Source organism: Martes martes (genome assembly GCF_963455335.1).
Source record: "Martes martes genome assembly, chromosome: 8".
NCBI classification, from domain to species: domain Eukaryota; kingdom Metazoa; phylum Chordata; class Mammalia; order Carnivora; family Mustelidae; genus Martes; species Martes martes.
The window spans coordinates 64,146,144-64,167,915 of NC_137895.1; the positions used below are offsets into that span (position 1 = coordinate 64,146,144).

General features: G+C 37.0%; 1 protein-coding gene across 2 annotated transcripts in view; it reads left to right on the forward strand.

The window, feature by feature from the left end:
- Nucleotides 1-21,772, forward strand: part of IPO8 (importin 8) — an 82,844-nt gene that overhangs the window by 52,182 nt on the left and 8,890 nt on the right. For both annotated transcript variants that reach the window (XM_080809947.1, XM_080809948.1), the window contains 5 exons: nucleotides 3,325-3,420; nucleotides 15,914-16,134; nucleotides 17,620-17,825; nucleotides 20,610-20,813; nucleotides 21,364-21,480. In XM_080809947.1, the coding sequence (XP_080666073.1) occupies nucleotides 3,325-3,420; nucleotides 15,914-16,134; nucleotides 17,620-17,825; nucleotides 20,610-20,813; nucleotides 21,364-21,480 (844 nt within the window). The remainder of the gene's footprint in view (nucleotides 1-3,324; nucleotides 3,421-15,913; nucleotides 16,135-17,619; nucleotides 17,826-20,609; nucleotides 20,814-21,363; nucleotides 21,481-21,772) is intronic.

Genomic DNA, 21,772 nt, shown 5'->3' on the forward strand with positions numbered 1-21,772 from the left:
ATCTATTGGAGAGAGAGCAGGGGGGCGGGGCAGAGGGAGAGGGACAGAGCACATCGCCAGCAGATTCCTTAGTGTGGGGGTTTGATACCATGATCCCGAGATCATGACCTGCGCTGAAATCAGGAGTCTGAGGCTTAACTGACTGAGCCACCTGGGCTCCCCTTATTTATTTATTTATTTTTTAAGATTTATTTTATTTTAGAGAGAGAGAGAGAATGCAGGGTGGTAGGGACAGAGGGAGAGAGAGGATCCCAAGCAGACTTCATGCCAAGCATACAGCCTGATATGGGGCTCGATCTCATGACCCCAAGATAATGACCTGAACTGAACCAGAGTCAAATGCTCAACCATCTGAGCCACCCAGGCACTCCTGACATTTGCCACTTTTATAGCTGTACACTTTATAATGTTTAGGGCAAATAATTTTGTTTATGTTTCTTCTTTCAAAAATGCAAACTTGCTACTTGATTCAAGACAAGTGCTAAAAAACCAATAACAGAAAAGCAGAATGCTAAGAAAATAACCACAGTTTATCAATCACTGATTTTTTTAATTGAATATGTTTATTGGAAAACACTAGGTATATATTTTTTGAATATAAATAATATAAGATAGAAAAATTGGAATAGTTGGAAAAACGGCATCATTTAGCTCAGTCCAACATGATTTATTAGCCATATACTGGCTACTGTTATATTTACATACAAACAGGATTGTCTACTATTCTATCTTTGTCACAGGTTAGATTTCGCCCTCTGTTGGTAATATCTTAGAATCATTGTTGAATATAAATAATGTTTTCCTTCTCCTTTAGGTGAATATTTATACGTACATAAATATAAAACTGCATTGCATAGAGGTGCCAGATACTTAAGTTTGGCCTTGGGTGTAAAATATCTAGTGTACAGCCTGTCTTCCTCACTAGAGGAGATGTGTACTGAGGTGTTAAGAGCTCTGAACTGATAAATCAGCACATCTGATTCAGGTCTCAGTTCAGTTGTAAAGAGCCTGGGAGATTTGGGGAGGTCACTGAGTTTCATCACATATAAACTGAAGGAGTAGAATCATGATTTTTTAAAAAAGATTTTATTTATTTATTTGACAGACAGAGATCACAAGTAGGCAGAGAGGCAGGCAGAGAGATAGGGGGAAGCAGTCTCCCTGCTGAGCAGCGAGCCCAATGTGGGGCTCGATCCCAGGACCCTGAGATCATGACCTGAGCCGAAGGCAGAGGCTTTAACCCATTGAGCCACCCAGGCACCCTAGAATCATGATTTTTGAAGACCCATTTAGGTCTGTAATAAATAACCTAGCTTATTAAATCATAATCACTTGGGAATCTTCAGTATCCTCTCCTAAGTGGAGACCATTGCTAGTGAGGGAAAAGGGAAGAGAAAACAGCAAGCAGAAAACCTAACAGTCCTACACCCATTAGTACAGCTGCTCTGTATTATAGCAGCTGGGGTAAAAGCAGTGTTCATGGTCATGGCCTTAGAGTTATCAAGTGGTGAAAATATATGTCATAATCTTGGTTTTTATTAATAGCTAATACTTACTGAACTCTTACTATATATGAGGTATTTCCCAAGTACTTTATACATACTAACTTACTTTATCTTTACAACATTATGAAGAAAGTATCACATTTTGGTCAAAGGGGAGACTGAGGCACAATTTTTTGCATCATGCCTGAGGCAAATTGTCCTAAGTCACAGAACTAGCCTACATTGGAGCCATATTTGAAGCCAGGTAATCTGGCTCTAGATTCCATTTTTTAAATTACCAAAATATATTTTGTTTTTTCTCCTTCTGGAGGTAGGGACTAAAATCAACCAACCAACCAAGAAAAAACCCAAGTAAATGCAATTTGGGGCAAAGGGAGTGATTTTTTTTTTTCTTTCTGTATTCTACAACCCTACCATGTAACTATATTATTATCTTCCTTTTACAGATGGGGACAGTAAGACACAGAGGTTAATTGGCTTTTTTAAAAGCACAGATAAGTGTCAGAGCGGGAATTTGAACGAAGACATTCTGGTTCCATAGCTCATTCACATTTAGAATCTAGATGTAGATATATTTCCCTAAGAGGTAGAATTTTAAATTTTATGTAAATAGGGTTGATTTTTGGCTTTGCCGGCTACCTGCTTGTGATTCAGTTCACTGATCCATCTGTTTTCGTTTCCAAAATTTTATAGCTGTCTACTTTTTTCCTTTTCTCTGTCTTTGTGGATTTATGCCTCTGAAACCTCTTTATTATCATTTTAATGGTCTTTTGGGAAGTAATAAAATTAAATGGGAATGTTCAATCTGTCTTCTTTATCAAGAATTTCTTTTTAATTCAGTTTTCTTAAATTGTATTTGTCTAGGAAGTTATCCAGTTCATCTGAGCTTTCAAATATGTAAGGGATATAATGTTCTCCATAGTATTTGCTTATTTTAATCTCTCCTTTACCGGTATTTATGTGTTTCTCAATTCTAATATTTTTATAATTTTGCTCTCTGCTCTTTAAGAATAATTTTGACAAAAGTCCATTTGTTGTCTTTATTTAATGAGTCTGTCTTTTGTTTCTCTCGGTTACCTCTTTTTGTCTGTATTTTTAATTTCTGTCTCCTCTTTAGGTTAACTCTGTTCTTTTTCTTGTAGCTTATGTTTGGACTTTTATTAATTTTTCCATATTTTCTCATTTCCAATATAAGCATGGCTCTACTCTATAAATCTCTTTTCTGAGAACCTTATTGTAAGGCAATTATATTCCAAATTTTATGCATGAACATGTGCATTGTAGAATTATTTATAATAGTAGAAATACAGAATTGACAATAGAGGAATGGTCTGGTAAACTATTATACTTATGTACTATAATACTTACAGTCCTAAATGATTATAACATCCATGGAAAATGTAGTTATAAAAATCCATATGGAGAAATTAAAAGGTGTGTGATAGTAAATTATGACAAAAATGAACTCAAAAGAAACAAAACTACAGGGTTTGTTTCATTGTTTAAATTGTTTCATTGTTTAAAAATTTCTTTTGATTTCATTTTATTGTTTTGCTGCCTTTAAAGGGAATCTTTTCTTATCTGGACATTTAACTCATCTAGCTTACTTTATTGTAATTGTGATGATTGCAATGCTGGGCTTGATCCTAGGACCCTGGGATCATGACCTGAGCTGAAGGCAGACACTTAACTGACTGAGCCACCCAGATGCCCCCCAAGCTATGATTCCTGAATTTTTATGGGATATTTGCTTCCTGTAGACTCAAGTTAAATTCTATACAATGGTGTTCACTGCTGAGCTGAATTGTAATTACTGTAGGTTCTATGTGGAGATGCAGGAGAAGATGCAGAATGTCATGCAGCCAAACTTCTTGAAGTCATCATTCTTCAGTGCAAAGGAAAGGGAATCGATCAGGTAATACATGTATGGAAAGGTTTTACTGGATGTTTATATTGAAAATTTACATGCTCGAATGACATTTTGTTTATATTATGGTGGAAAATTAAAAAGATATCCTGTAGTTTGTGCTTGCTGGTACAAATCCTATTTAAATGACAAAAATACTCATGCAGTTTGAAAATTGCACCTTGCATTCTGGTTGAGAAAGAAATAAACAGGAAATGTAATAATTTAAGAGGCTATCAAGCAAATCATGAAGAAGATAAATATGTAAATTCTACTCAACAGGTTTTCCAGAGATCTTCATTCTCCCTTTGCTTTTGTGGAATCTCTTGAGATATTCTCGGATATCTTCTTTTAACCAGAATTGAAGATACTGTACAAAAAAGAAAAAGTTTCTTTTACTGATTAAAAAAAAAAAGCACTATACATTTTCAACAAAGATTAATTTGACGTTTGATATAATCATGATATGATAGTTACTGAGAAAAGCGTTGAAGTGTTAAAGTAAAATTGTGGAGTTATCTTTTTTCTTTCAGTTCTGTAACTTTTGCTGCGTGCACTTTTTAAAATAGCTTTATTGAGCTATAATTCACATACCATATATTTCACTCCTTTACAGTGTACATACTTACGTGGATTTTAGTATAGTCACAGAATCATGCAACTATTATGACAGTTTTAGAGCATTCCCTCACTACCCACCCGAAGAACTCTATACCCAGAAGTAATTACTTCTCATTTCCCCTTAACACTCACCCCCCAGCCTAGGCAACCATTATTCTACTTTCTTATTTAGAGATTTGCCTATTCTAGACATTTCTTTTCTTTTTTCATTTTTTTTTTTAAAAGATTTTATTTATTTATTTGACAGAGAGAGACACAGCTAGAGAGGGAACACAAGCAGGGGGAGTGAGAGAGGGAGAAGCAGGCTCCCTGCTGGATCCAGGACCCTGGGATCATGATTTGACCCAAAGGCAGATGCTTAAGGACTGAGCCACCCAGGTGCCCCTATTCTAGACATTTCTTATAAATGGGATCATGTGGTCCTTTGTGAATGGCTTTTCTCACTTAGCATAATGTTTTAAGGGTTCATCTATGTGTGAGTATGTATACTAGTACTTCATTTCTTTTTATTGCTAAATATTCCATTGGGTGGATATGTCACATTTATTTTAACTGTTCATCAGTTGATGGACATTTGGATTATTTCCACTTTTTTTAATTATTATTTTTTAAAAATAAGTTCCAAGCCCAGTGTGGGGCTTGAACTCATGACTCTGGAATTAGGAGAGCTCTACCAACTAAACCAGCCAGGTTCCCCCGATTATTTCCTTTTTTGACTATTATGAATAATGTTATGGACATTTGTATGCAGCTCTTTCTGTGGACATGTTTTCATTTCTCTTGGTATATATCTACGAGTGGTAATTCTATGTTTAACCATTTGAGGACCTGCCACACTGTTTCTCCAGAGCAGCTGCCCATTTCCCAGTCCTACTAGCAGTGAATGGGAGTTCCAATTTGTCTGTATCCTCATCAGCTCTTGCTTTGTCTTTTTGTTATAGCTATCCTTACAGGTGTGAAGTAGTATCTTGTTTTGATTAGCATTTCCTTGATGGCTAATGATGTTGAGCATCTTTCATATGGCCATTTGTTTAGCTTTTTTTTTTGAGAAATGTCTATTCAGATTCTTTGCTCATTTTAATTGGGTTATTTGTTTACTATTGAGTTATAGAGGTTATTTATAGATTCTGAATTCAAGTCCATTATCAGATATACAGTTTGCAAAAATTTTCTCCCATGGGGCACCTGGGTGGCTCAGTAAAAATTTTCTCCCAATTTGTGAATTGTCTTATCACTTTCCTAATAGTGTCCTTTGAAGCAGTTTTTAATTTTGATGCCCACTTTATCTTTTTTCTTTTGCTGTTTGTGGTTTCTGTTACATTTAAGAACCCATTGCTAAATCTGAGTCCACGAAGATTTCCTTCTTTCATCTTCTGAGCATTATAGTATTCTGAGCTTATAGTATTAGCTGTAACATTTAGGTCCTTAATTCATTTTGAGTTAATTTTTCTGTGTGGCATGAGGAAGGGGTTTAAATTCATTATTCTGCACGTGGATAGAAAGTTGTCTCAGTACCATTTGTTGAAAAAGCTATTCTTTCCCTATTGAATTGTCTTGGCACCCTTGTCAAATGAATTGACTATAAATGTGAGGATTTATTTCTGGACTCTCATCTGATTAATTTTTTAATCCTCAATCCAGGACTGTACTGTCTTTATTATAACTTGGTAGTAAGTTTTGAAATTAGGAAGTTTGAGTCTTCTAGTTTTGTTCTTTTGCAAGATTTTTGGCTATTCTGGGTCCCTTGAGTTTCCATATGAAATTTAGGATCAGCTTGTCAGATCGAGCAAGGAAGTCAGCTGGCATTGTGTTGAATTTATAGATCACCCTGGCAAGTGTTGCCAGGGCTCGATCCCATGTCCATGAGATCACCACCCGAGCAGAATCAAGAATCAGACGCCCAACTGACTGAGCCACCCAGGTGCCCCACGGTGTTTGTATTTTTTAATCTAAAGTGTGTTTCCTGTAGATAGCATTTGGTTGAACCTTGTTTTCTTGCTTTTTTTTTAATCCAGCGAGACATTTTCTCCTTTTGATTGTTTATCTATTGATATTTAATATTGTTATGATGCATGGATTTAGTCTGCTATTTTATTTATTTTTTGTCTTATTATTTTTGCTCCCCTATTTTTTTACTGCATTCTTTTGAAATAAGTAAATACTTTGAAATAAGTAAATATTTTCTAATGTCACATTTTAATTGCTTTTTAATTTTTGTCCCCACTATTTAAAAAATTTGCTTAGTGGTTGTTCAAAGGCTTACTGTAATATATCTAATCAGAATCTATTTCAGATTTAGATTAACTTCATTTTAGTGAGATATAGATGCGTTACTCCTATATAGCTCTATCTCCTCTTCCTCCTTTTTGTATTGTTACTGTTCTATGTGTTACACTTTATATATGTTATAAACCTAGTAATACACAGTTTATAATTACTATTTTTTTGGTAATTTTATGTGTTAAGCTAAGAAAAGCAAGCAAGTATATATAGAGTTTGTCATATTAACCTTCTTATTTACCATTTCTCAATTCTTTCCATTTGTTCCTTTGGATTGGAGTTACCATCTGGTGTCATTTGCTTGCTCCAGTACAATCTTGCACCTATCTCCTTTTTATTGTTAATGTTGAAAATACTATATTTCTATATTTTATAGTCTCAATGATAAAGTTTTAAGATGTTATTTTATGCAGTTGCTTTTTCTTTTTTTTAATCGCCATTGTTTTTTAAAACACTTAAGGGAAGAAAGTCAAAGGAATAGTGTTTTTCTGTTTTTGAAAATTATATAATTACCGTGTGTGTGTGTGTGTGTCTGTGTGTCTGTGTCTGTGTGTGTGTGTTTTCGAATTCCCTTCTGGGTCACTTACTTGCAGCTTGAACTTCCTTTAGTATTTCTTATAAGGTAGGTCTGCTAGCAATGAAATCTCTGTTTTTGTTTTCTGAGAATGTTTTTATTTTATTTTCAGTTTTGAAAGACAGTTTCTACTGAATTCTTGGTTGACAGGTTTTTCTTTCAGCAATTTGAACATACCATCCTTCTGGTCTCTTGTTTAACAGTTGTTAATCCTATTAACATTCCCTTGTACTTGGCAGTGGTGTATGTTTTTCTTATGCTGCTATCAACATTTTCTCTTTGTCTTTTACCATTTTTACTATGGAGTGTCTTTGTGTTTATCTTACTTGGAAGTTTATCTATACTTGGATGTATAGATTGTTTTTTGTCACATTTGGCTAGTTTCTAGCCATTTCTTCAAATATTTTTTTTTCTTATTTCTCTTTCTTCTCTCCTTCTGATGCTCCTGTTAAACATATGTTGGCGTATTTAATGGTGTTACATATTTCTTTGAGACTCTGATCATTTTTCTTAATTCTTTATTTTCTCTGATCTTTGGATTGTGTACTCTTTTTCAGTCTATCTTTAGGTTTGCTGATTCTCTCTTCTGCCAGTTCAGATCTATTGTGGGGTCCCTGTAGTGAATTTTTCATTTTATTTATAGTACTTTTTTTTTTTTTTTTTAAGCTAGGTTCTGTGTCCAACATGGGGCTTGAACTCAAGACTCCAGGATCAAGAGTTGCATGCCCTATTGGCTAAGCCAGCCAGGCACCCCTATAGTACTTTTTAACTCTAGAATTTCCATTTGATTCTTTTTTAATAATTTGTATGTCCTAATAGATGTTTTATATTTGATGAGACATTCTCATCCTGGCTTCCTGTGACTTTAAAAATGGCTTCCTTTAGAGGCTCCTGGGTGGCTCAGTCTTTGGCGTCTGCCTTCGGCTCAGGTCATGATCCCAGGATTCTGGGATCGGGTCCCACATTGGGCTCCCTGCTCAGCGGGAAGCCTGCTTCTCACTCTCCCATTCCTCCTGCTTGTGTTCCCTCTCTCTGCCAAATGGGTAAATAAAATCTTAAAAAAAAAAAAGAAAAAGAAAACTGTCCTTTAAAAAAAAATATGGCTTCCTTTATTCTGTAAACATATTTAATAATGGCCATTTTGAAGTTTTCAAAAGTCCATGTTTGAGTTTCTGACCCCAGGAGGGTTCTTCATGACCATCTCTTTTCTTGCGTTTCCCACATGAACTGCTAGCTCAGGGTTTATCTTCTTATTTTAATTGGGAGAGCCACCAAAAAAAGCAATTTTTGCTTACTACCAAATTCTCCATTATTTTTAGAGTGACCCTTCAGGCTCCTTTTTTGTATTGATAAAGTTTTACATGTATGTTCAAAGGCTCTGATTTGACAGAAGCCAGGTTTGCTGTTAGAACCCCAAAGAAGGCTTCAGTGAGTAGTGTTTTAGGTGAAAACAAAATAAGGAGGTAGTAAAGCACAGGACTTGAGTGAGAGTAGCAAAGGGTTTAGTTCTCTTGACTGGCTTTTGGAAAGTTTTGAGCAGAAGGTCAAAAGCCAGAAAGGTGGAGAATAAATCCAGCCAAAGAGTTTAGAATCTCTCCTGTAAGCCAGAAGTAGGCAAGCTATGACCTGTGGGCCAAATCCAGCCTGTGACCCATATATATGGCCTAGGCATAAAGCATGGTTTTTACATTTTTGAAGGGATGTTTAAAAAAAAAAAAAAGTATGCAACAGAGACTGTATGTAGCCTACAAAGTTGAAAGTATTACTAAGAATTTAAAAAATTTTTAAATGTACTTATGTATGTATTTATTTATTTTTGAGAGTAAGAGAAGCCATGAGCAGGAGAAGGGGCAGAGGGAGAGGGAGAGAGAGAGAGAATGCCAAGCAGGTTCCACACCCAGCACGTAGCCCGACATGGAGCTCCATCTCATTAACCTGAGATCATAACCTGAACCAAAATCAAGAGTTGGTTGCTTGACTGAGCCACCCAGGCACCCCGAAGTTGAAAGTGTTACTAAATATTGACTAAAAGTTTACCAAACTATGCCATAAGCAATTGAACAGAGAATCCACTAAGCAGAGAAATGATATGAGCAAACATAGGCACTTAGAATGATGAATCTCCTAGAAGCATCCTTAATCTAAACAGGTCTTCTGCATACACTGGGCTTGAAGATGAGTGAGGAGGCTGTTAGCGAATTAAAGTCTGAGAGTACTGGTTCTGCTCTAGGCTAAAAGCATTGGGAATAGAAGACTAGAACAAGATTTACAGTGGGGACCTTTGCAAACATTGCACAGAAAAGACCTGAAAAAATAAGTTGTTAGATGAGGAGGGCAGGGGAAAGCCCAAGAGCACAGGTTTACCCTGGAAAGTTATAAAGATGACTTTTCCTACAAATACAGAAAATATGGATACCAATAGATAGGAATAGAGTGATATTAATCAAACTGTGACCATCTAATGGTGCTAGTAGGTGTTCATGACAGAAAGTATTCAGTGGTCAAATAAGCCTTAGGAATACCGGATAAAACAAAATTCAACAGATTTCATTATTGCTTGACTTCTAGTGCCTTTATCTGAAAATGTGTCTAAATGGGTGTTGGTATCTGTGTGTATCAAATTAATTTAACTCTGGGATGTTTTTGTTTTCCAAATCCAAGAAACATCTATTAACTGTGCTGTTTGGATAATGCTGATGTACAGATGTCTTGAAGTAGAAAGAAGGGGTGTGGAAGCTTAAATTCAGTAGCCTTATATTCTCAGTAAAAGAGGAAAGGTTGTAGAAAGTGGAAAAAGTTGACATTTCAGTTTGGAGGAGTCTAATATATAATAAAGAGTTGGATAAAAGAATTGCTTTTATTAAAGACAGAACTACCCTACAGTTCAGCAATTGCACTAGTAGGTATTTACACAAAGAATACAAAAATACTAGTTTGAAGGGATACGTTCATCCCAATGTTTATAGCAGCATTATCAACAGTAGTCAAATTATGGAAAAGGCCCAAATATCCATCAACTGGTGAATGGATAAAGAAGATATGGTATATATACAGTGGAATATTACTCAGCCATAAAAAGAACAAAGTCTTGCCATTTACAATGACATGGATGGAGCTAGAGAGTATGATGCTAAGCAAAATAAGTTAGAAAGACAAATACCATATGATTTCACACATATGTAGAATTTAAGAAACAAAAAACATGGGGGAAAAAGAGAGGCAAACCAAGAAATAGACTCTTAACTATAGAGAACAAACTAATGGTTACAAGAGGGCGGTAGGTGGGGGGATAGATTAAATAGGTGATAGGGATTAAGGAATGCACTTGTCATGAGCACTGGGTGTTGTATGTAAGTATTGAATCACTAAATTCTATACCTGAAGCTGAAGAAAAAGGATAGCTTTTAGTTGGATGGACCCATTTGAAGGTAATAAGTAAAAATTTCTAGTGTGATGCAGTGGGTTTCTACCCCTAAAACTAGGTTGCAGAAGGATTGGAAAATTGGTATTCAAGAATTTTTGTCAGAAATTTAGAGTTCCTGGGGAACCTTTAATGTTAGGGAGGTTACAGTTGTGGTGCACTCAGTAGAGCTAAAGGAGTATATTGCCTGGAATTATAGTCCTCTGTACTTCCTGTCACTTGGGAGTTAGGTCTAGGTATTTGGTTAGATTTGTGATTCTTTTGGCAAGAATACTTCATAGATGGTGGTTTGTATTTCTACCAGGAGGCACAGAATATCTGGTTGTCTGTCATGTTAGGATGTTAGTTGTGTTGGTGGTGATTATTCTATCATTACTTTTTTCATGTATTAGCTGAAATATTTCTATGAAGAGAATGGTCTTTTATCTATTACCAGGTTACTCTGAGGAACAGTTTGAGAATGTCTGTTTATTTACTATGATTCAAGATAAAAAGTTTGTTTCCTAACATTTTCCAAAGATGACTGATGAGGTGTTTTGCTTTTTTTGTTTTTTTAAAATATTATTATGAACTTACAGATTCAAATTTGTTTAATGTGTTTCAGTATATTTCAGCTTTGGCCAGTGGGAACTTCTTGAATTTATCATATGAGTGCTTTTGACCTGACCCTGGTAGTGTTTGGTAGTTTCCTTGCTGTCTGATATGAGAAGATGTTCCAGGTTCATCTTGTACATTTCCTGCCCTATGCTGGGAAATGGTATTTTTTTTTTTAAGATTTTTATTTATTTATTTGACAGAGATCACAGTAGACAGGCAGGCAGAGAGAGAGAGAAGGAAGCAGGCTCCCTGCTGAGCAGAGAGCCCGATGCGGGACTCGATCCCAGGACCCTGAGATCATGACCTGAGCCGAAGGCAGTGGCTTAACCCACTGAGCCACCCAGGCACCCCGGGAAATGGTATTTTAAGACTACAAGCACAAAGGATATTCATTGCTATTGAGTTGTTCATTATTTCCACAGGAGAGCCAAGAAATGCATATTGTATCATTTTAAGATTTGCCCATCATTAGTACACACAGATATTTCCAATTCATGTTCAGGACTATGTTATTTTTAGTTAGCCTGATTACCTGAATCTATATCGGCTGTACCAAAATCCTGGTTCTCCTTATAATTACTCACTTGCTGTATCCCACTAACATGTATATAGAGTGTCAGAATAATTATACCAATATTATCACCAACATGTGATTACTATTAACTGTTTAAGATTTTTAATAGCGGGGCGCCTGGGTGGCTCAGTGGGTTAAAGCCTCTGCCTTCGGCTCAGGTCATGATCCCAGGGTCCTGGGATCGAGCCCCACGTCGGGCTCTCTGCTGAGCAGAGAGCCTGCTCTCTCCTCTCTCTCTCTGCCTGCCTCTCTGACTAGTTGTGATCTCTGTCTGTCAAATAAATAAATAAAATCTTTAAAAAAAAAGATTTTTAATAGCTCTTTTTATCTTCAGGGTATATCCATATGCTAGGGATATATACAGCCAGAATATAGTCAAATCATAAATTTTAAAGTCCTTTAAAATAATCCCTATTTGATTCATTTATTTTAACTTTTAGAAATGCTTTAAAATTTTTTCTAAATATATAACATATATGTAATTCTAAAGTCTAATTTACAAAACAGGGTGTATTCAGGGAGGTCTAGCTTCCATCCCTGTCCCTTCTGCCCTTATTTTTTTTCCCCTTCTCCTCCACTCCCTTTAGTTTTTAGTTCATCCTTTCATTTTAAAAAGTAAGCAAATAGGTGTATTCATTCTTTCCTCACTTTTTTCTTTCCTCACCTTCTCAAATAGTGACATACTATACATATATTTTTTTCCCATCTTGCCTTCTTCACATAATCATATATCCATCCTGTAGATCACTCCATAATAGTATAGAGAAGTATTCTGCATAAGTAGTCTCCAGAATTGATTGTTTTAATATAAAAGGATAATTTTAGTTTTATTTATTTTAAAACCTCAAAGTTTCTTTGTATTCTTTTTTTTTTTTTTTAAGATTTTATTTATTTAAGAGAGAGACAGAGAGAGCATGAAAGGGGAGAAGGTCAAGGTCAGAGGGAGAAGCAGACTCCCCATGGAGCTGGGAACCCGATGCAGTATGCAATCCCAGGACTCTGGGATCATGACCGGAGCTGAAGGCAGTTGCTTAACCAACTGAGCCACCCAGGTGCCCCTGTATTTTTTTTTTTAAATTTATTTATTTGAGAGAGAGAGTGAGAGAGAGCATAAGCAGGGAGAGCAGCAGAGGGAGAGAGAGAAGCAGGCTCCCTGATGAGCAGGGATGCCGATATGGGGCCTGATCCCAGGACCCTGGGATCATGACCTGAGCCACCCAGGCGTCCCCAGTTTTTTTGTATTCTTAATGGCTTTGTATGTAATAGAAAATATTTGTTAAAATGAAACTTTATTATTAAAACATTTCAAGAAGAGCTTTTCAAACTTAGTTTACATTTTCTTGTGGCTTTGTTGTTTCACAATAATGAACTTGTAGTAATAATTAAAAAAATTTTTTTATTGTTTTAATTTTAATTCCAGTGTGGTTAACATACAGTGTAATATTAGTTTCAGGTGTACAATCTTGTGACTCAGCATTTCCACACATCACCCTGTGCTCATCACAGCAGGTGCCCTCCTTCAGCCCCATCACTTGGCAAACCAAGAAAGTTTGCCTCTCTTTTTCTCCTTTGCTTATTTTGTTTCTTAAATTCCACATAGGAGTGAAATCATATGGTATGTCATTCTATGACCTATTTCACTTAGCATAATATACCTCCATACACATTGCAAATGGCAAGATTTCATTCTTCTTTATAGCTGAATAATATTCTATTGCATACACCATATCTTCTTTATCCATTCATCTATTGACGAACACTTGGACTTTTTCTATAATTTGGCTAGCGTGTATAATGCAGCTATAAACATAGGGGTGCATGTATTTCTTTGAGTTAGTGTATTTTTGTACTTTTGGGGTAAATACCCAGTAGTGCGACTACTGGATCATAGGATAGTTCTATTTTTAACTTTTTTTTTTTTTTAAAGATTTTATTTATTCATCTGACAGATAGAGATCACAAGTAGGCAGAGAGGCAGGCAGAGAGAGAGGGGGAAGCAGGCTCCCCGCTGAGCAGAGAGCCCCATGTGGGGCTTGATCCCAGGACCCTGAGATCATGACCTGAGCCGAAGGCAGAGGCTTAAACCACTGAGCCACCCAGGTGCCCCTATTTTTAACTTTTTTGAGGACCCTCCACACTGTTTTCCAGAGTGGCTGCACCAATTTGCATTCCCACTAATAGTGCAAGAGGGTTCTCCTTTCTTCCATAGTAATATTTTTTAATATAGCCTGTATCCTATATGTGTTGTGCTACCTGAATGCTCTGCATCAGAATTAGAGAAGAATTCAGTAGGATTTTTTTTTTTTAATATTTTATTTATTTGAGAGAGAGAGTGGGCACAAGCAGAGGGAGGGGCAGAGAGAGAGGGAGAAGCAGACAGGAGCCGGGATCATGACCTGAGCCGAAGGCAGACATTTAACTGATTAAGCCACCCAGGCGCCTCATCAGTATGGTTAATCAGACATCAAACTAGTCATCTCTTTATAAAATCTTTTTTAAAAAAATATTTTATTTATTTATTTGACAGAGAGATCACAAGTAGGCAGAGAGGTCAGCAGAGACGGGGGGGGGGGTCCCCCAGCTGAGCAGATAGCCCGATGCGGGGCTCCATCCCAGGACCTTGAGATCATGACCCGAGCCAAAGGCAGAGGCTTTAACCCACTGAGCCACCCAGGTGCCCCTCTTTATAAAATTTTAATCTTAAAAGTACCATGTGTAGAGGCGCCTGGGTGGCTCAGTCAGTTAAGTGTCTGCTTTCGGCTCAGGTCATGATCCCAGGATGCTGGGATCGAGTCCCGTGTTGGGCTCCTGGCTCAGTGAGGAGGCTGCTTCTCCCTCTGCCTGCTGCTCCCCCTGCTTGTGCCCTCTCTCCTCTGACAAATAAAATCTTGAAAAACAAAACCCCAAAACTACCATGTGTAGTTGTGTGTTTTAATTTTATATATCCTCCTAAAGAAGGCTAGTATTCCTCTGATCCTAATATATTTATAGTTTTGACTTCAAAAACATATCAAATTTAACCAAAATTCTACACAGAATTTTAGTTTTTCTTTCAAAAATCTTTAAATTCAAGTTAGTTCCCATATAGTATATTACTAGTTTCAGAGATAGAACCTAGTGATTCATCAGTTGCATGTAATATCCTGTGCTCATTACATCGTGTGCCCTCCTTAATATCCATCACCCACTGACCCCCTCCCCTCACCCACCTTCTTTCCAGCAGCCCTCAGACGAAGCTTTCTATTTTGATAGACTATTTTTTAGAGCAGTTATAGGTTCACAGACTTGAGCATACAGAGATTTCCCATATCCCTCTGCTCCACATGCACAGTGGCCTCTATTATCAACATGTGCACTGGGGTGGTACAGTGGTCACAGCTGAAGTGCCTACACTGAGAATGAATATTTCACCCGGAGCCTGCAGTTTACTCTAGGGCTCATTCATGGTGTCTTGCATTTTCTGAGTTTGGACAGATGTGTAATGACATGTGTCTACCATTTCAGTAACATACGTTGGTCTTCACTGCCCTCAGACTCCTCTGTGCTCTTCCTAGTCCTTCAATTCTCCCCTGAAGCCTTGATTTTTAACATTTAATTTTAAAATGAGCTTGTATTAAGACCTCAGAATTCTGTTTTACACAAATCATTTCAGCCCATCCTTTCAGTGAAAATAACTATTAAGAAATACTTCTAATAAAAGTAGTTTATCAACATGGTAGAATTGGAGTCAGATGCCTTTATTTTCATGTGTGAAGTCCACCATTTTTGCTTTAGTTTTATACTAACAGGAATTTTATTTTTATTGAGATGTTGATGAATAGCATGTTAGTTTCAGGTGTATAACAATGATTTGATATTTATGTTGTGAAATGATCACAGTAAGTCTAGTTAACATACAGCACCATACATAGTAACAAATTTTTTTACTTGTGATAACTTTTAATATCTGCTTAGCACCTGCCAGATATACAATACAGCATTATTAACTGTGGTCACCATGCTCTTCATTACATCCTCTGACTGAGGAATTTTCTTTCTCAGAAATTCCAATCACATCATGATTATTTTCAGTCCCATTCAATTTGATTTAACAAAGAAAAATTCCAACCTAGTCATTTCACCTTAAATGTGGAAATGGTGGAGTCTACATTTGGATTATTGGCATCATTTGATTGGGGACTCTTGAGGGACAGTCTTCAATTAACTGTAATCTGCACTCAGAAAGGAAGGAGACTTTCTCACACTGCTGCCCTCAGACCTCTTTTTGGCCGTCTAATATCTGGGTTTTATGAGAATATAAATTTGTTGAATAACTCTAAAAACAATTTAAGCAAAGGTATCATTAAGTATCATTAAGAGTATCTTATTTATTGATGACACGCTCTACCTAGTTTCTAGGTGTATGGTTGACTCTCTTTTTCATTTTTTCCTCTAGTGCATTCCACTCTTTGTTCAACTCGTTTTGGAGAGATTAACTCGAGGAGTCAAAACTAGTGAGCTCCGCACCATGTGTCTTCAGGTTGCAATTGCTGCCTTGTACTACAACCCTGATTTGCTGCTACATACTTTAGAACAAATTCAATTGCCTCACAACCCTGGACCTATAACTGTACAGTTTATAAATCAGTGGATGAATGATACAGATTGCTTTCTTGGGTATGTGTCTTTTGGATTTTATTCTACATTTCTGTTTCTGGAAACTTGATTTTTAAAAGTATATAATAGTATATAAAAAGATAATTTTCATTTTTTAAGGATTAATATTTAGTGTATTAACCTAATATTTAATTTTTAGAGAATTAAGAATGTGTTTCAGTAGTATAATCTAGTGGAAAGAATTCAGTCTCTGAAAATTAGGTATAGCTTGTCCCTACTGGTTTTTTACTTATGTGCTATCATTGTATCTCGAGGCAACAAGAATTAAGTGTACATCTGGTTCCCTGACTATTAAGTATCAGTAGGCAAAAACATTCTAAATGGGGTCAGGTTTCTAGGGGAAATGCCAGTTTGGTGACAAGACATTGAATCCTGCAGATCTCAGGGGAGCTTATTCTCAAACATGAGGTCAGAAAGGAGGATTGTTCATTGTCGCCCAAGTGCTGCTCCTGTGGGAGAGTGTGTCTTTATGTGAAGTACTTTCCTAGTGTCCGAACTTAGAAAAAATGAGATGTCTTGTAGTATGTACATGCCCTCCTCAAATGACTGAACACCTATTCGTGACTGTGTTATGCTAGAATTTCAGCTCTGACAATGGCTTACTGGTAGTGTTATACCAAATCTAGCAGTCTTTACATTCTTAATATTTTTAAACAATATTTTAGAATATTTTAGAAGAATATTTCTATATAATATTTTAGAAGAAACAGAAAAATGTATATAATGTATACTGGTCAAACTTTTTTCCTTCAAAATCAAATTTTCCTTATTATATGTTAAAGCAGAGAACTTTTTTTTTTAAAGATTTTATTTATTTATTTGACAGGCAGAGATCACAAGTAGGCAGAGAGGCAGGCGGAGAGAGAGAGGCGGAAGCAAGCTCCCTGCTGAGCAGAGAGCCCGATGCGGGGCTCGATTCCAGGACCCTGAGATCATGACCTGAGCTGAAGGCGAGGCTTTAACCCACTGAGCCACCCAGGTGCCCCAAAGCAGAGAACATTTAATCGATTTAGTTAGAGCTGTCAAGTTTCCCTTATTATATGCTGAGTTTCTGAATAGCTTTTGGCACCCGGGGTTAGTGTACAGTATATGTGCTAAGATACCTTGTATCCAGTCTAAATCAGAAGACAGAGTCTAAATTTTTCCTTTTTCCCTGTTGGTTAGGAATTTCCTGCTGTCAAATGTAGGTATTCTTGCTTTAATAGAACTTGTATGCCAAGGCCCAGATATAGTATTGATATCAATCATAAATTGATACTATAGCAAGATTCACCATATTAATTGCAGACTTCTCTAGCTCTTTGATGATAATAATTGGTTTACAAAACATGATTTATGTAGGATTTCATATGGTACAAAATGGGAGATACCTCTGTATAGTTCTATTGAATGAACCCTAAGATACTACATTGGGCATTTTTTCTTGTAGTTTTTCAACTGTCCTCATTTCTCATGAGCACATTTTTTTTTCTTTGTAATTCGTAGGCATCATGACCGGAAGATGTGTATAATAGGACTGAGTATCCTTTTGGAACTGCAAAATCGACCTCCTGCAGTAGATGCTGTAGTGGGACAGATTGTGCCCTCAATTCTTTTCCTTTTCCTTGGCCTGAAGCAGGTCTGTGCTACCAGACAACTGGTAAACCGCGAAGATCGCTCAAAAGCAGAGAAGGCTGATATGGAAGAAAACGGTAAAGTCTTCTAATTGCAATGAGTGCTAGAATTGATACTGATTTGAGCATGCATTTTTAAATTTTAGTCTGTTTGGAGTCATTAAACAGAGTTACATTCTTTGGCTTGTTGCACATTTAAAAAATATTTTGGGGTGGATTTACATATCCTGACATGTAACTTTAGATATGTTCATTTTTTGACATTTAAATAATTATTGAACTTAATGTTACACCTTGGGAAATACAAATACATTTGTAACAGAATCAAATGGTTTTGATGATAAGTTAGCAACCAGTTATTTCTTTTTCTTATTTGTGCTAACAATGTCAATGAAGTCAGCAGCATGAATTATTAAATGAACCACTTAGTTAAAAGCAGAAGTGTCAATATAGCAGATTAATAGAGTGCCTGGCACATTTTTTTTAAGGTTCTTTTTTTTTTTAAGATTTTATTTATTTGACAGAGAGAGAGATCACAAGTAGGCAGAGTGGCAGGCAGAGAGAGAGGGGGAAGCAGGCTCCCTGCTGAGCCGTGAGCCCCATACGGGGCTGGATCCCAGGACCCTGGATCATGACCGGAGCCAAAGGCAGAGGCTTAACCCACTGAGCCACCCAGGTGCCCCTTTTTTAAGGTTCTTAATCAGAAACTATTTAGGAGAGACACTTACAGTTTATGTATTAATAAATTTAGAGTAAAACACACAAGTGAAGCTTATTCGCTTAATTGAGATTCAGAATAAGATTGTTAGGGTCAAGCATACTAGATCTTTATTTAATGATACTGCAAAAAACTGTTTACTTGGGCCCAGGAAGTAACATTATCCAACTCCAAGTGGAGTTTTTCCTCTTCTAGTTAAAAACAGACATTTCGGGGCACCTGGGTGGCTCAGTGGGTTAAAGCCTCTGCCTTCGGCTCAGGTCATGGTCCCAGGGTCCTGGGATCGAGCCCCACATCGGGCTCTCTGCTCAGCAGGGAGCCTGCTTCCCTTCCTCTCTCTCTCTGCCCGCCTCTCTGCCTGCTTGTGATCTCTGCCTGTTAAATAAATAAATAAAATCTTTTTTTTTTTTTTTTTTTAAAGATTCTATTTACTTGCCAGAGAGAGAGAGAGAGAGAGAGAATACACAAGCAGGCCGAGAGGCAGACAGAGGCAGCGAGAGAAGCAGGTTCCCTGACGAGCAAGGAGCCCGATGTGGGACTCGATCCCAGGACTCCGGGATCATGACCCGAGCCGAAGGCAGCGGCTCAACCAACTGAGCCACCCAGGCGTCCCTAAATAAATAAAATCTTAAAAAAAAAACAAAACAAAACCAAAAAACCCAGACATTTCTTTAAATGAGAAAAATCAGAACTTTCATGGAAAACCTACATCTCTCTTTTTGATGCTAAATTTGATGATTTCAGCAAGTGTAGATTTAAAACATTTTACATTTAATTGGCATCATTCTGGTTTGTTCATGTACAAGAAATGGTACCCTTCCCTAACCCCTAACACAGTACACTTCTTCTGATTGAATTTAATGTTTTTCTTCCTCTCAAAATAAAATTTAAAAGAGAGAGGGTATGCACACATGCGTGCTGTGGGGGGAGGGGCAGAGGCAGAGAGAAAATCCTAAGCAGGCTCCATGCGCAGCGTGGAGCCTTATGTGGGGCTCAATCTCTTGACCCTGAGGTCATGACCTGAACTAAAATCAAGAGTCAGACACTTAACCATCTGAGCCTCCCAGGTACCTCTAATTTCTTTTCCTGAATATCATGTACAACTTTTACAGTAAAGCTTCTTTAGTAGAAGGGTTTTGTGTTTTTGCTAAGTATAGGCCAACAGTTAATAGAATTCCTTTTTTCAGAATGTTACAATATTCTCCAAGTCTTTATTTTGTAAATTGTTGGTTTATAACTAATATGGCTTGAGAAAAAATTCTGTCGTACTTTCCCAGATTTTCCCGTTGTATTTCCACTGAAGTGTAGAATGATTAACTAGGAAAGGTGTTTCTTGTTATCTTTGTAATTATACCTTTGTCATATATATATACACACACACATACACACACATATATATACGGATATATATATGATCAAAAATGTATGTATATATGATCAAAACCAGGGTTTCCTGTCTTGCCCCCAAAACTACTTCACAGTTTAATTCAGTGTGGTATGTTTTATGGAACTATTTTTGGAATAATGTTGTCTAGTTTGGGTTTACTGTAGGTTTTTCCCTCTTAGTAAATGCAGAACAAAATCAACCTATCTTTTGGTTATTCATGGTACTGGGCTAACTGCTTAAAACAGATTGGCACTGAAAGCAGAATCCATGATGATACACAATTCAGATTTCAACTTTTCAACCTACATGTAGCTAATTTTTCTCTATTTCTGTATTTTTCTATTTCTGTTAGCAGAAACAATCTCCTTATTGGAGTACTTCTAAGCAGTTCATAATCAACTTAGGTAACTGTTAAGAGACCAGATTCTCAATGGGAGGTCATTGTTATTTAAAACACGTAACATGTGCACTGACTGTACAATTGTCTTTTTTTTTTTTGGACAAAAAAATTTGGGACTCTGATTAATAGCATTTTTGTAGTAAAGAGTATGAGGCAGCCATAGCAAAACAGTAGTAATGTCCAGAAGACTTAGGGACACTTGTTTTTAGGAAGGAGGATAAAGTCATTTTCAATTTAGCAAATTACGATAAAGATTTATTTTTAGAATTTCATATATAAATAGGTAGTAGTTTTTCCATTTCCAGAATGTTTTGTCCTTTTGTGTTTTCATTTCTTCAATAATTAATGGATTCACAGAGGAGATTTCAAGTGATGAAGAGGAGACAAACGAAACTGCTCAAGCAATGCAATCAAATAACGGAAGAGGTGAAGAAGAGGAGGAGGATGATGATGACTGGGATGAAGAAGTATTGGAAGAAACTGCCCTTGAAGGATTCAGCACGCCACTTGACCTTGACAACAGTGTGGATGAATATCAGTTTTTTACACAAGCTCTGCTAAGTAGGTCTTTACTTGCTAAATCTTTTTGGGATCTGCCCAAAATTGGTTTAGATGTTAAATTTGGTTTCAGTTGTGTTACGTTTGTGGTGTGTTGGCCACATGGAAAAACCTGGGAGACTTAGGGGATGGTTTTGCCTAAAGCACCAATTCAAGTTCTTGGTGTGGGACCGACGTTGAAGCTGCAGGTACTGTGAGAATCTGGAGGAAAATGACAGCACCTGAGTAGAAGTGTATGTCAAGATCTGGAATTCAGGGATCATAGTTAGTAAAACCTCAGGAGGAAGAGAGGTCGAAGGCAGCAGAGAACTGGGCAAAGCAGAGATTGGCAAGTCTTAACCATCCTCTGATAGTCCCACATGGTTGGATACAGAGTGAGTACTCAGGAATAATCCTTTGGTGGAGTAAGTTTTACCACCTTGGGTTTGTTATGGTGTTGAACTCTTTCTCTTACTATCTGTAGTGTTCTCATTGTACTTTTATTATCATGTCACTTTTCTCTGAAATGATCATTGTCACTAGACTCTTATCTTTTTCTTCTACAATGCAACAGCTGTGCAGAATCGGGATGCTGCCTGGTATCAGCTGCTCATGGCACCACTCAGTGAGGACCAGAGGAGGGCGCTGCAGGAGGTGTACACCCTGGCAGAGCACCGGAAGACAGTAGCAGGTCAGCTCTCCAGATTTCCAGACTGGAGTGCATGTGTGAGCGTGCCTTACTAATGAATCTTGTGGCACCTGAAGACTGTTTTAAAAATTGTTAGAGGCCAAGCTTTAGGGATAATAATGAATTATTATTGTATGATTTTTAAAAAAATGTTGCTTTTTAATCACTTGTGATATCTTAGATCTGCAAAATCCTGTGCATTAATATGTGTCTTTCAGTGGTGGTTTTTCAGGAGTACTTACGCTGTATTGTAGAGCCCAAGATGTAAAGGTGGGGATGAGTCTTGCCGAGGGAG